The 14,843-nt window shown below is 39.7% G+C and overlaps 1 protein-coding gene across 1 annotated transcript in view; it reads left to right on the top strand.

The window, feature by feature from the left end:
* Positions 1 to 14,843, top strand: part of Pappa2 (pappalysin 2) — a 198,475-nt gene that overhangs the window by 176,842 nt on the left and 6,790 nt on the right. The window contains exons 17-19 of the mRNA XM_051148331.1: positions 2,467 to 2,635; positions 4,107 to 4,242; positions 5,514 to 5,623. Of these exons, the coding sequence (XP_051004288.1) occupies positions 2,467 to 2,635; positions 4,107 to 4,242; positions 5,514 to 5,623 (415 nt within the window). The remainder of the gene's footprint in view (positions 1 to 2,466; positions 2,636 to 4,106; positions 4,243 to 5,513; positions 5,624 to 14,843) is intronic.

Here is a 14,843-nt window from a genome sequence, read left to right as displayed (position 1 = left end):
AGGTTATTAAACTGGCAAGGAAACACATGAACTCGACATTCTTGACTCATTCCTCACTCTGGGCAAGGAGAGGGAGGTTGAACTATTTCAACCAATTCAGAGAAAAATACCACATGAAGTAAAAATATCATTCTGGCCAAGTCCGGGTTTTCCTTTGTAACCACGCTGACATACAAGGATTGATTGTCCAACCTTACTTCCCTCTTGGTGTCAGTGGTGTTGCTGGCTCTTTGCATTTGAGAAATGTCAGTTCGCCAGAGATGTGGGAAGGGTCTCAACTGTGGGAGGTGGGAGAAAGAAGGGACTCCCCTGGAGGATTCAAACTCTACAGGGCAACGAAAAAGTTTAAAAAAAGACACCCAACTTGACTTTAAGAGGGTATAAATAGGAGTCTCATTACAGTAAAGTGAGCTGCAAATCTTTTGCTAGAAAACAATTTTGGTAGCCATTTTTAAGTATCACCATTGTTGTGGGAAAGAATTCACATACTAACTACTACCATAGCACACTCTCTCATTTGCAGAGTTCCACCATGAACACAGCTAATGTATGCTCCTAAGATCCGTGTGTAGCACACCACCTTCTAAGGAGATATCACTAAAATACATTGTTCAAATTGTTTAAAAGCAAATGCATTTGCAGTGTAAGGTCTTGGGAAAGGAAGTTAGCATCACAGTGCATTTCTTTATCTGTAAAGTGGGCCTAAAATGAGAGTTTTTTTCTGAGAGTTACGCCGAGTTGGTAGATTTGTTTATCATGTCTTGCAGTGTATCTGATGGTCTTCATTGCAATTCAGTGATTTAAAAACCAAGCATTTATTTAGTTCCTAGAGTAGGATTCCTAAAAATTGACAACAGGAAAATGACACAGCTGCTACCTTCTGTGAGTTTCCAACCGAGTGGGGGGAAACTGATTTTTACATTCATGTATCAGAACTATCCTTGTTTCTCTGATAAAAATGAAAGAATATTGTGAGCACACAGAAGGCACTGCACAATTGTTAGTTAAAAAAAAATATGGAATGTGTACATATCTTAATGTCAAAATGAGCTTATGACACTAGAAAATGTCATTTTCATGTTCTCGGTATGTGGCACAAGGATGTAATCCTAGTAAGTGTTAGTAAGCGGACTCAGGAGTTCAGTGTCACCTTTATCTACTCAGAGGCCAGCTTGGATTACAAAAGACCCTGTCTCAAAACACAAAAATGCATGTATGCACATGCATGTCTCTCTCTCTCTCTCTCTCTCTCTCTCTCTCTCTCTCTCTCTCTCTGTGTGTGTGTGTGTGTGTGTGTGTCTGTCTGTCTCTCTCTCTGTGTCTCTCTGTCTCTGTCTGTCTGTCTGTCTGTCTGTCTGTCTGTCTGTCTGTCTGTCTCTCTCTCTCTCTCTCTCTCTCTCTCTCTCTCTCTCTCTCACCCACACACACACACACAAAGAAAGCAGATGCCAATTTAAAGCCACCATCTATGTGACGGAGAGAGCCAGTGACCAAAAGATTATTTCTATTTTGAATTACAAGCTTATCTGTAACCACAAGTTTTGTGAATCAGAAGTAGATATGTTAAAATAGCCAAACTGGAAAGCACCTTCCCATTGCTGTGAGTCAGAGGGGAGTGGAATGGAATTTGCAGCAACAGGAACCCCAGTGCTTTTGATTCCCATCCATCTGAAACACAGTCTCTGGTCAGGGGCCATGTCTGGGCCTGAGGTGGAGGGGCAGATCTTCCAGGAGAGCATTGAGTCGTGCCTGCTCAAGGATCTGGGAAAAGGCATGAGCCTATTCCAGGGAAAAATGAACATGTAAACAAACAAAGCAGAGATAGTGAAGAGTGAAGAAATTGTCTCTTGATGGTCAGGAAAGCCTCTGTTTCAGAATAATACATTGCCAAACTCTTTCTCCTCAAAGAAGCAATGACTGCTAACAATTTCATCAAACACATCACTACAGAATGGGAGATCTTCAGATTATATCTGACCTGTCCCCTGAGTGTGTGACAACTCTGCTGTACTATGAAGTATATGGCATCTCCCAGTGTGCATAGACATTAAACTTTGCCCATAAACAGTCTAGTTACTGTGCTATTCATCAATGCTCTTAGGAGTAGCCAGTCAAATATACAGCACCTCCTACCACTGCTAATCCACAAACACCACTAGGTTCAACTTCACGACCCACAACGGGACATTTGGCTATATAGAACCAATTGCCCTACTCTTCTTATTTCATTTGTGTGTGTGTGTGTGTGTTGTCTCATACATATGACATGACATGTATGGGGGTCAAAGAACAATGTTGATAATCAGCTCTCTCTTTTGAGCATATAGGTTCCAGTGTTCAACTGAGGTCATCAAGTTTGGTACCTTGGCCCACTGAGCCATGTCACTGGCCTTTGCTAATTATTGTCACTTATCTCTAAGGGCTCAGTCTTTTCTTAATGGACTGTTTGTTTTCATATCTTATTAGCAAATTCCTAAAGATACAATGCCTGGATGATGGAACCTGGGAACAAGGGAGCTGCGTCCCGGTGGTTTGTAAGCCTCCTCCTCCTGTTTTTGAAGGCATGTACGAATGTACTGATGGCTTCAAGCTGGGCAGCCGGTGTGTACTCAACTGTAACCAGGAAAAGGAAAGGGTAAGGCAGACCCTATGAATTTCATTTACATGAGACTGTGTTCTCTCCTCTATATGACCATGGCCAGGACATGACTACTAAGAAGAAGTGAGTTGAAAAACCCAGCAGGCAGGTCCTCATGCGGCTAGGCTCTAATGAGATTCATTTATGTCATTCCATAGAGAGTTGCTAATAGTGTTAGTGTTTTAGAGCATTCCCTTCCAAATTCAGAGTTTTCTTTGAGATAAGGAGAAGAAACCAATGAGTAGGGCACCAGGGTTCATTTCAAACTATTCTAGGATCCTGATTTGGTAAAGCAGTCAACACTCAAGCATGTACTGACCTAACATGGGTAGGAATGCAGGAGTTGTGATTTTTTTGTAGTAGAACAAAGTTCCAAACAAAAACATGGATTGTTGAGCAAGGCATATTGAAGTGCTGTTTAACTATTACCCTCCTTAGGATGCTGGCCCAAGTCTGAACTTAAATCCACAGCCTTATCATGATTGTATGACTAAAGCTCAGTTTTGTTTTAGATGCTTTTCAAGTACCACACACACATACATGAGACAGGAAGTCAAGTAGACCTTGGAGGCAAAGATCAATGGCCTTCCCTTGATATGTCTTTAACTTAGTGTCAAGTACTTCAAGATACACACTGCAGAACAGATGTGAAATGAATGGACCACAAAATCAGATCCAATATCATCAGACATGCCGGTGTGAACCAACTGGCTAGGATAGGATGGAGTTCATTAGGCAAAGGCAGAGTTATTGGTGGGTCTGTACTTCCTCTCTGCGGTTTATGGTTTTTACTGTCCTCTGTGTTCCATCCAGGTAGAGTATACTTTGATTGTTTGGGGGAGGGGCGTAGGATGAGTCAAGAGTTATACCAGGCAGCAGACATGAGGAGAAAGGGAATAGACTTAAAATAGGATTAAAAGCAGCAATAATGTGTGCATTTTAGTAGAAAGACAAAAACATCCCTTTAGGAAAATTATTAATTACTTTCACCACACAGAACCCACCTTGAAAAAAAACTCAGAGTTTTCTACAAGCAACATTTGTGTGATTATATGCATATACCAGGGCAAAACAACATCATATGGGAGGAAATTTCCCAAGTAGCATCAAGCACACAGCTCTGGTCAGTAGTTTATTATATCCTAGTAGCTGAAGGAGAAGATGATGGTGGTTAGTTTCGTGAATGGAAAATATTGTTTATGATTCCTTCACATGGAAGCAGCAAGAAGTTGTCTTCAGATTCCCATTTGTTTCTTCCTCCTTCCTTTCTTCCTGTATTCCTTCCTTCCTTTTCTTTTCTTCTTTCTCTTACTTCTTTTGTCTTTTCTAACACTGCTTATTGTTCTAATCATTGTTTAGCCCATGTTCCAGAAGTGAAAGGAGAGTCATTTAGTCAGAGCACTTTCTCCCTTTCACAACGAAGTTAACACAATAACAAGAGCGGTGCTCTCTGTCTGCAATGTCCTAGGTTCCCATCCTTTGCACTGAGGAGGGGCTGTGGTCCCAGGAGTTCAAGTTGTGTGAAAACCTGCAAGGGGAATGCCCGCCACTCGCTTCGGAGCTCAATTCTGTGGAGTACCAATGTAAACAGGGATACGGGATCGGTAAGAATGGGCCTCTGCTTGTGTCAGCCGCTTAGCTTTGGGACTGAGAGTGCATTCTTCTGTGGCTGGGTGTGTAGCTCTGAAAGGAGAGAAAATAATGAACAGCCATGCCCCAGTGATGCTGGGCTCCTGTATTACCTTTGTTGTTGCAGAAAGGATGGCCTGAGACAGCACTCACTCCTGTCAGTTTTCAGTCTTTCTGTACAGAGAAGCTCGTTCTAGAACCTGTGGGCAAGCGCTTACTCAAATAATTGCAGTTAAAGTTGTTTGCGATCCGAGCTGACTTAGAGTAAGGTTAATTCAACTTTACCCAAACTGACCCTACGCATCGAAGAAAAGAGTTGTAACTTGTGGGAAACCGTATGACATTGTGTCGAAACTCTGAGTTACACAGACCTGAAAATTTCTTAGGGCAGTCTAACCCACATGATGTAAATGTGAACAGTACGAGTTAATTGCAAAACTCAATCATTTTTGAATTGATTCTTCACTGTGTTCCAAGTATCTGTGCTATGATGTCTTATGCTCAGGCTGGGATGATCAGCAAGCTCAGATGTCTCTTCAGTGGTATTTCATAGACATTCTCACCTCAAAACTGCTGATTTCTACATAAAATATTATACATATATTTTGGCTCTTACAAGTGATGGAGCTTAAAAACATTATTTATCTAAAAATATGGACAATGAAAATTTAAAAGAAAGTCAGAGATTGTATAACTTGTAGATGAAGGAATAGAGAACCCTAAGAATTTACTTAAATAAGTTTCTTGGTTCTTCATGTAACAATCTTCAGTGTGCCAACTGAGAGGATAGGATAGGCCCAGTGGAAACTTAGTAATCTCAGCACCCCTCCCCCTGCTCCTGCCCCAGCTCTTTAAGCTCCAAGGTAACAGGTGCAATAAATATATTATTGGGAAATCAGAATAATATTAAATATATTTAAAGGATTAGCTGGAATCATGATTTGAGGATGTGGGGGTCTGCTAAGCAAGGAATCGATCTTTTCATTGTTGAATGACTCAGTGTAACATCAATTCCTAAGGAAAGGATGTACTACCAGGCAGAGGAGGTGGCACTTTCCAAAGGCAAAGAGTTAACTTGCCACACTGGCTCTTGCTCAGCTCACATAACAGTATTCCTACAGGTGCAAAGGAGGTAGATGTCAGCCCTGTCTATAACTACCATGACGCTATGGACTATAATGTAGAATGCAAGCACTGAAAAAGACTGGAAAATTCATGTCTCTGCTACACATTTCTGTTCCTTTAGGTGCAGTGTGTTCCCCACTGTGTGTAACCCCTCCTAGTGACCCTGTGATACTACCAGAGAATGTGACTACTGACACTCTGGAGCACTGGATGGTACCTGTCAAAGTCCAGGTGAGGAAAGAGTCAGTTTTGTGTGTTGTGGACGTAAGGCTGCTGACCAATACCCAACTGTAGGACATTCGCTGGGAGAGCTTAGAGGCTCTCCAAATATCCTGGTATCAGACAGCCACGTGGAGGACTCCCATGGTCAAAGACAAACTATCAAGTAAGAAAAGGAGAAAAGTGGCTGAGGAAATTTTTAAAAAGGCCATTTAAAGGGTAAGATAGAAAGAAAGCCCAGAGACATAAACAGCAGGGAAGAAAATAATGAGAACAAGACAGGAGACAATAAGGTAAACTGATGGAATATGTAAAGATAGAAGGAGGAAAGAGAAAAGCTAGATTAGAAAAGGTCCAAGTAAACCGCACAAGGAGAGAAGGAGGGAAGCAAACAGGTGAGAACAGGATTTACTTTGCCATGTTTCCCCCTCTTTCTGAACCCTCAAACCCCACCCCAGGTACTCTGCTCTTTAAATCCATAAGCAAACTCTGTTCTGTCTCTGGTCTCTTCTCTAGGCCTCCCTTGACATCTCCGCCCTCCAGAAGGCTCAACAGACTCTCTTTCTGTCACTAGTCTTTCTATCTCAGTCTCCGTGTGAGGAAAGCTCTCCTCCCTCTCTCTCCTCAGAGCCTCTTCCAAACCAGGTTTTGTCTCTAGAATCCACAACACGTGAGACTAATACCAACTGTACAAAACCTTCGCCATCTTCAAAGACTGTCCCCTGAGGCTCACGTTGCAGGCCCTTCCCAGTTCTGGAGCACTCTAGCTCTCAGGGTGCAGATGCTCCAGATAACACCCCATTAGAATGTTCATCCATTTCCACATCCATCGTCTGATCCTTCTAAGACCTGTACAGGCCGATTGACACCTTCTTTCCTTCACTTTCCTGGCTCTCTCTCTCTCACTTTTCTTAGATGACTAATTTTTTGACTGTGGCCTCCTCTTGCCTAGCTTCTGAGGACATACTGACCTGCATCTCAGGACAGCTGCCTTGCTGGTTCCTTCTGGCCACAATGTTCTCCCGATATCTGCACCCTTTGTACCTCTACTTCTTTCACAGTTGGACTCAATTGTTATAAAGTCCTATCTTTGTCTCTTCTGGCTAAAATTTTAGCTTATTTTACTGGTACATTCCTTTTTTTTTTTTTTTCCTCCTTGGGCCTTACTAGCAGACATTATATATATTTACTTACTATTTCTATAACTATAATGAAATGAGGGATAATGTCTCTTTATGCTACATTGATACATACTTCAGTCCCCAGAGCAGTGCCTAGGAAATGCTGAGTGTACAATAGATATTTGCAAAGTGAATAAAAGCAAAGCAAAGAAAACTCAAGAACTAAAATGGGCATTATTTTTTGTGTGTGTGAGTTGTGGCTTCTTAGAATGGGGGTGAGATGAGACAGGACCCCTTTATTAGACTGTTCAATTACATCCTTGCTAGCCTCTTTCTATAAATTCACTAATGCATGGACCTCTAGATCTACACATCTTGTTCATAAATAATTCTCTATTTTTTCCTTTACCTCACTAGCTTGGGCCCTGAGGTGATATTTACTGTTAACTACAGGGCTGCTATTTGGGTCCGTTTTTATTTTTATGTAAAATGTACTAATTTGACATTCAAAAACAATGTGTTACACAATTACTTGTAAATTTGTAGTTTTTGACACAAATTGTCCAGATGTGATATTGAGGCATCGGGAAAGCACTATATAGTCTCGGTGTTTAAAACACGTTCCATTTTAAAGATTTGATTTGCATTCATGTGAATATGTGTGTATATGTGCTACCTGTGTAAGAGTGCCCAGAGGGTCCAGAGGGCAGCATTGGATGCCCTGGAACTAGACATACAGGTGGTTGTGAGCTGTCTGATGTGGGTGCTGGGAACTGAATTCTGGTCCTCTATAAGAGCAAAAAACATTTTTATCCACTGAGTTATCCATCCTGAAATTTTTTTTTATACACACCTGAATTCTGCTAGTCACCAGCTGTATAGTCTCAGGCCACATGTTCATTGTTCTGGCTCTCTAATTCTTCATGTAACTGCGTGGGAATCATGCATTTCCATGGATTATCTCAGAACCAAAGGTGAACCCTATGGGAAGACTGTAAATCAACCAGTCCCTAGGAATCTTTCTCAATCAGTTTTCAAGCAAGGAAACTTACCTTACTTATGCCCACCTCTTATCATCCTTAGTGACACTTCCTTCCTCTTTAGGATGAGCAGATATGTGGCCAGTCATAGTGTTGGGGGAGGGGCAGCAGGAGGCCAAGTTGCAGTTAGGGGAGCTCTTGCCATGAGTGTATATTGCTATGGAAAACAAAATAAAGTAAATTAGCTCCTTCTAACAACTTAAGGGGGAAAATGAGATAATTTTAAAAGTGTGTATTATAAGACTAATTTATTTTTAACTTATAAGACTAATTTATTCTTGAAAAATAACACAGTAGTCAGAATTTGACAAGTTGAAAACATAACAATATTTTATGTGTTTCTGTATTCCAAATCAGTATTCTTCACACCAAAATAAAATCAAATGAAACAGCAATCCAATAGTGAATAGTAAAATATCACCACGAGGCAAAACAAGGTATTACCAAGGGTCTTTATTGATTATCAATTCTTCTATTAATGCTACATTAGGCAGCATTGCTTACAAAGCAGTTAAGAGTGCTATGCATTTAGGAAACTCAAGCTGTATTGTAAAATATAAATTATAAAGGTCAATGGATCTAATGAGAAGGATGAGGTGATTGGTATATCATCCCTGGAGACATCTATGACGAGACTATGTTCCAGCCACTGATAAGCTCATGGATTCTGTCATTTTCTGGCACTCAGAGGTTCACTAGGGGTACAAAATCTAACCTTGTCTTCATAAATAAGAAGAAATACCTCATAAATCTAAACAATTACTTAGATAAAAACTCTATATTCTGAATAAAACCCTGTAACCCAAATTGAATGTCTTGGGGTTGTTCTGTGCTGTACCCAGTCTTTAGTTTGGGTGTCCTTTTAAGTCACTTGGGCAGTATATTTTTTAAAATGCAAATATTGTATTCTCCTAAAGGCTGGGATGCCTTAGAATGCATAAGAATATTTATCACATATATCCTAGCAATTCCACCAAACACCTCAAGTGTAATAAATCATTGCACTTACAAATAAGATAATTGCATCATAAATATTTAGAGTTTAAGAACACCTACTTTGAGTAGAGTTCATTTGTTTAGTAAATAATTCTTGCCTCTTTCATGGAACTCACTTCTGTTTATCATATAACAAATCATTTTGCATCTAACAAGACTACAGAGAAAAGAGCTAAATTGTATTCTTTTCCAATTCTGCTTCAAATGACTTCATTCTTTGTAACAAGAGTGATCACTTCTATTTAAGTCATATTTTATTGTCTCCAAATGCTCATGTATATCCATTGCTATTCATATACATGAGTCAAAGCATATATCATTACATATAATGTAATTATATGTGTAAACACATTATATATTATATATATTGAATCACATTACAAATGAATGAGCTCAGAGAGATTCTATTATCCTTATTTTACATATACATTGTTAGCTAATCTCTCCAAAATTTCACATTTGTGAAGAAGTGTGTAAAATGTTTAAGCAATGATCTTGACTCCAAGTTGTATGACAGCCCCCCCATATTACCACACTCACAGCAGTGTCTTCCTTCTACGTCTCTGCTTGGGATAGTTTTCCTACCAAACAGAAAATAAGTCATTCTTGTCAACCATGGGAAACACCCATTGGATATTTCCTTCCCTTATCATGACGTCTAAAAAGATCATTTAAAGAGAGATATTTCCCTATAACAATACTTTTATTTCTTTGTGACAGAATTTGGTGTTTTGTTTTGCTTTTTACAGAGCAGTGAAATATGCTTTCAGATGTCTGTCATTTATTTTCCCTTCTCTAGAGGGCAGATTGCATTTTATTCTTGCAAATGATGCCTGGGTTTTAGAATGCTATATACTTTATTAAAAGAATTATTTCTTAAGACTTAGGTTGTCTGAGGTTTTGATGAAAAATACCTCCAAGAACATCTGACATCCAAAGAGAAAGAATAAGGTGGTTGGCTCTCAGAAGCCTCTGTATATTCCCCTTCAAAGGGAAGGAAATACTATCTATCTTGCAGTGCTTTTATAAAAGTTAAAGAAAAACACATATGAAACACCCAGCACAGTTTCCAGTACATGTTTGTTACATTTAAATGCTATTTTAATTTATTTAGATAAATATTACCCTTTTAAAATACCCTCCATGTCTGTACAGCTTGCACCACCTAGTTCCATGGAACAAAATAATATTGTTCCATGGTGTGTGTGTGTGTGTGTGTGTGTGTGTGTGTGTGTGTAGATAAATGTTTGGATATCATTGGATAACTAGAGAGTGTCTCCTCAAGATTTCCCGTTGCACCACTTTTGACTAAGGAAACAATTTCTTTTCTTTTTTTGTTCTTTTTGTTTGAATTTTCAAGACAGAGTTTCACTGTATAGCTTTGGCTGACCTGGAACTCACTCTGTAGACCATGCTGGCCTCGAAATCAGAGTTCCACATGCTTTGCCTCCATATAAGGATGGAATAATCGCATGCACGTGTACATAAGCACACAATCACACACAATTACATTTAACTTTTACAAGAACATATTTCCTACAGAAGGCAGCAGATCAGAGTTTAAATTCCCAGATGGGCATTCTGGATCTTTGACATGGTAACCAAGCAGTGATATCTAACAAGAGAGGCATGGTGCTGAGTCAGTATTAATGCCATAGTTCATGCCCAGCACCCAGACATGACCTTCTGCCTGCTGTTTCCTTACAGCTGCCTTTACTTCCCAATAGTCCAGAGTCTCCAAGCTGCTTGAGAGTGTGGGACAAACTCATCCGACTACAAGTACTTTGCTATTTTCAAGTCTCCATGTTTTCTTTTCTTGGTTTTTCTTTTTGTTTCATTTTTCATTCTAATCCTAACTTCATACCAAACACAAAAGGTTATCAAAGCAGGTAGACATCTCACCCATCATCCAACTGTCACTTTCTCTATGACTGTAGAATGAACATGGTGGCTGCAGGAAAGCAAAGTGATTGCTTCCAATGCCCAGGACGTCTATCATCGCCTCTCAATCCCGCATTATTTTGTCTCACAAATTCCTACTTCAGAGACCAAAGAACGCTTCCCCTTCTATTTTTTAAAGTACTACCATAATTATGAGTTAGTCAGGAGCAAATGAGTGAGACTTTCCCCAAACCACATGGGACCCATAAGATCCCAGGCAACCCTTGTCAGATCCCCAGCTTTTCAATAGCCCTGTGACCTCAAAGACTATCATTCTCATTTTGACTTGCTTTCCCAAATTAATCCTGAAAGGACTAGTAGTTCTTTTAGTAAACAAAATAGTTTAGAGCAAATGAGAGGTGGGGGTGGGGGGCCGGAAGTCTTAATGTGCAGAGCCTATAGTCATACCCTCCCATCCTGCGCTCTCTGCTGCTCATTACTTAACCTAGCCCAGATGAACAGGCAACTCTGCTACTCTCCTCCGTTTTGCTATAACTAAGTACATGCAAAGTCCTTCCATGTATGTAAATGCAAAACAAATTTATGATCGCGTGATTGGCTTTGCTCATTGATTTTTAAATGTCAATTCAGTTTTCAGAGTAGTTTAAACTGGCATAGCTAGCTCCTTAATCTGTGTAAATTGCTAAAAGTGGGCAGTACGTCTGCCGTACCCATCCTAGATGCTAAATCCGTGAGAAAATGGCCTGGTCTTCCTGTCCCATTCTTATATGTTGGCTTCCAAATAGGTGACACTTTATAAGCATTGGACAACTGCTAAGTGCAATGCCAGGCCCCTGGCACTTCATACCACAGTCTCAAGCCGCATCTGTAACGGTCTGCTTGAATCACTCACTGCCTCTGGATTGTCTCTTGATGGTACAATGATGTGTCATAGAAGCAATGCGCAGAACAGCGTTAGCTGTGTCCAGGGCCATGTACATATGTAGCAATGAGAAATTGTCACAAACCTGGGCAGTGGCAGAATCTTCGGCCTGATATGATTAGTAGTACATGTTGTCAGTTAACTGTTTGATTTAAAAATAAAACACAAGAAGAAAAAACGGGCAATTTTCTGTTGTAGCCTAATGTTGGTAAAGTGTTCATCTTGTAATGTTTAAGAAGAAGCCACCAGGCGATGGCATTCATACAGCTTTATGAACACTGTAAGATGCCTTTATGGTTCCATGCAGATCTCCCTGTCTCCCTGTCTCCTTCCCTTTTCTTTTCCTGCTTTCTTTTTTCCTCTTCTTTTATTTCCTTAGTTTTAAGATGTCCCAAGCCAGAGGAAAATTATCAACTTTTTTTTTTTTTTTTAACTTAAACCTTAGAGCTTTCTCCTTTTGGGAAGCTAGAGCCAAATCCTTAGCGCATCATCGTTAACCATCAGTTCATCTGAGAAGTAGATAGCATAGGCTGTTAAGAGAATAAGAGTTAAGAGCAAAAATTGTAATGCATGATAATGCATAGAAATAATAGTAAATTCTGAACAGATGTTGCCAATAGAGAGAAAGAACGGATAGTTGTGTTTGGGAGGGGTGGTCTGTATTAATTTGTATTCTGAAAACAAGATTTTAAAAGATTAGTAAAACTGGGCAGAAGAAATAAAATTTCTATATTACTCTGCATAGATTATCCATCTATATAAAATGCACATTTGAAATTTTCCAAAAGTATTCCAGAAAATAAGAAAATCAAATTTGCTTCACCCAGCAGCTATTACTTACCTGTTTGACTCATTGTTTTTCTCCTGCTTGCATTTCAAATATGCATAGTTTTGAAAAACATCTGCAATTACCATTTTTAATCAATGACCAGTAGCTCTGTTCATATAACATAAGCATATCTTTATAGATAAGGGGATGGATGACTTTTGCAGGCCAGAAGATTCAGAAGATCAGGGGCCCACTATTTCATTTAGCAGCTGGTCAGTGCTTATGCAGTGACTGGAACAGGAAGACCAGGCCATTTCCTCAAGGATTTGGCACCTGGGATGGGTACAACAGACGTACTACTCACTTTTAGCAACTTATACAGATTAAGGAAGTATGCCAGTCTGAACTACTCTGAAAACTGAATTAACATTTAAAAATCAGGGAATATTGTCAATCTTGCTACGATGAATTTGTCTTACATTTGCATATATGAAAGGATTTTACATATACTTAGTTATAGCAAAAGGAATGAGAATAACAGAACTGACTACACATATGGGGTGAGTTAACTAATTTAAAGGTACACCCAAGCAATGGAGTACTATGCATTCAAGAGAGTGCAGCATCCTAGAAACTATAAAATAAACAGAGTACAGTTAACACCATTTGCAAAAGAATGCTAAACACAATTATAATCCAAAATTTAAAAGGGATTATAGCATTTTATAAACAGTATGAGGAAATAACACACCATATGACTGTACGTGTACGTGTACAGGATATATCTGGTGAAAACAAAAAGCTAGAAATAGGAAGGAAGAAGCCAGTCAATTAGGGGGAGAGAGGGAGGAGTTCTGCATCCTTTTATATATTTATATATCCTTCTATATCTTCCATCATGAGAGCACCTTATAGTAAATTTAAATTATATGAAAATACAAAACTATAAAAATAGATTGAGAATAATAGGAGAAATGAATGTAAGAAGAACAGACTTGGAAGTAGAGAGAGATTTTATTTCTTTATCTTTTTAAATATAATATATTGCAGAAATTTGGGAATGTTAGAAGAACAAATTCCCTGCATTTATAACAGCTGAGGAAGAGTATAAGGGAATATGATCCAGTCTGTTCCGAATATTCCTACAAGTTCAGGTTTTCTGGACTGTAAGAGTAGTCAAGGCTGCGCATCCCTTAGGCAGGGAAATTGTCATTCCCTGAAAGATGTTGACCATTTCAAGGGCAGCACTAGGTCTGTTTAGCAGCAAATCCTCTTGCTCTCAGGGGAATATGGCTTGTAGTAAGTGAGCTTTTTGTTTTTGTTTCTGTTTTTTTTTTTTAATTTTTGTCTGATTGGAGTGACTGGCCAGATGCCAAAAGAAGGAATAAGATGGAACCATGCACTTTACAAGAGTGTGTGTTAGTATTTTTGTATCACTGCTATCTGGAGGCAATAAGCAAATATGATACTTCAAATAACAAAACTCACAACCTCTACTAAGAACGAATGAAGGCTGCTTACTGTTTATACATAAATGGGTCAGCTTATGCCACCTGCAGGTGGGAAAAGTAACTCAGGCTGAATTGAACACTTCTGTCTGTATCTTACATTTGTCCAATAATTCAATTTTATTATAATGATAACTGAAGCCACGCCTCCATCTCATAGTACATACTACAATATTGATCTGTAAATATCAAACATGTGTGAAGCTTTGTTTGGTTTATTTCTCTTTTAGGGAAGTTGTAAAAGCGAAAGGTTTATGTGAGGGGTGCAGTAAAGAACCTACCAAAATGGCCATACCGTGGTTGAGCAGGGAGCTTTTATTGTGGATGAGAGAAAGAGAATAGCCAGAGTCCTCTGGAAGGGTTCAGAACAGATAGAGTGAGAAGCAGACTGGATTTGCCAAGACCATCTGCAAGGGAAGAAAGGATAGACAGATCCATCGTTGGGGCAGGGTGACAAAACTTTGCTTCTGTAAAGAGCAGAGGTCTGGAACAGCTTTGGAGATAGCATAGTGAAGGAGGACTGTGAGAGGTGACAAGGGCCAGGTGACTAACACAGGAGCTTTGGAATGTATAAGAAGCATTTGTGGATAGGGACTGGAGGCACCTGGAGGCTAACACAAACTCTGATAGGCTGCTAGGAGAACCATATGGCCTCCTTTTCCAGAGGAAAGGGAATGACATCTTTTGGCAGCTAGGATTTCATTTTACAAATCACTGAGTTACCCTGGCTTTATCTAACCTCCAGAAGTCCTTCTAGAGTCCAGCTTGAGCTATTCTGGGTATCTGTACTGCCTGAGATCTAAGATGCCAGCCTTTTTTTGGTGATAAACTGGGACTTCTCTCTTCTGTAGCTGCAGTTGAGGGTGGAGAGGGATATCATGGTGGCCCAGGAAGGCAGGGAGTGGGAGGGGCACCAGGCAAAGACAGGAGACTTGTGGAAAGTTCCTCAGAAGCAATTGGTTTGCTGACCCAAC

Source organism: Acomys russatus, chromosome 6 (assembly GCF_903995435.1).
Source record: "Acomys russatus chromosome 6, mAcoRus1.1, whole genome shotgun sequence".
NCBI lineage: Eukaryota > Metazoa > Chordata > Mammalia > Rodentia > Muridae > Acomys > Acomys russatus.
The sequence above is the reverse complement of the archived record's forward strand: the minus strand, read 5'-3'. Positions and strand labels throughout refer to the sequence as shown.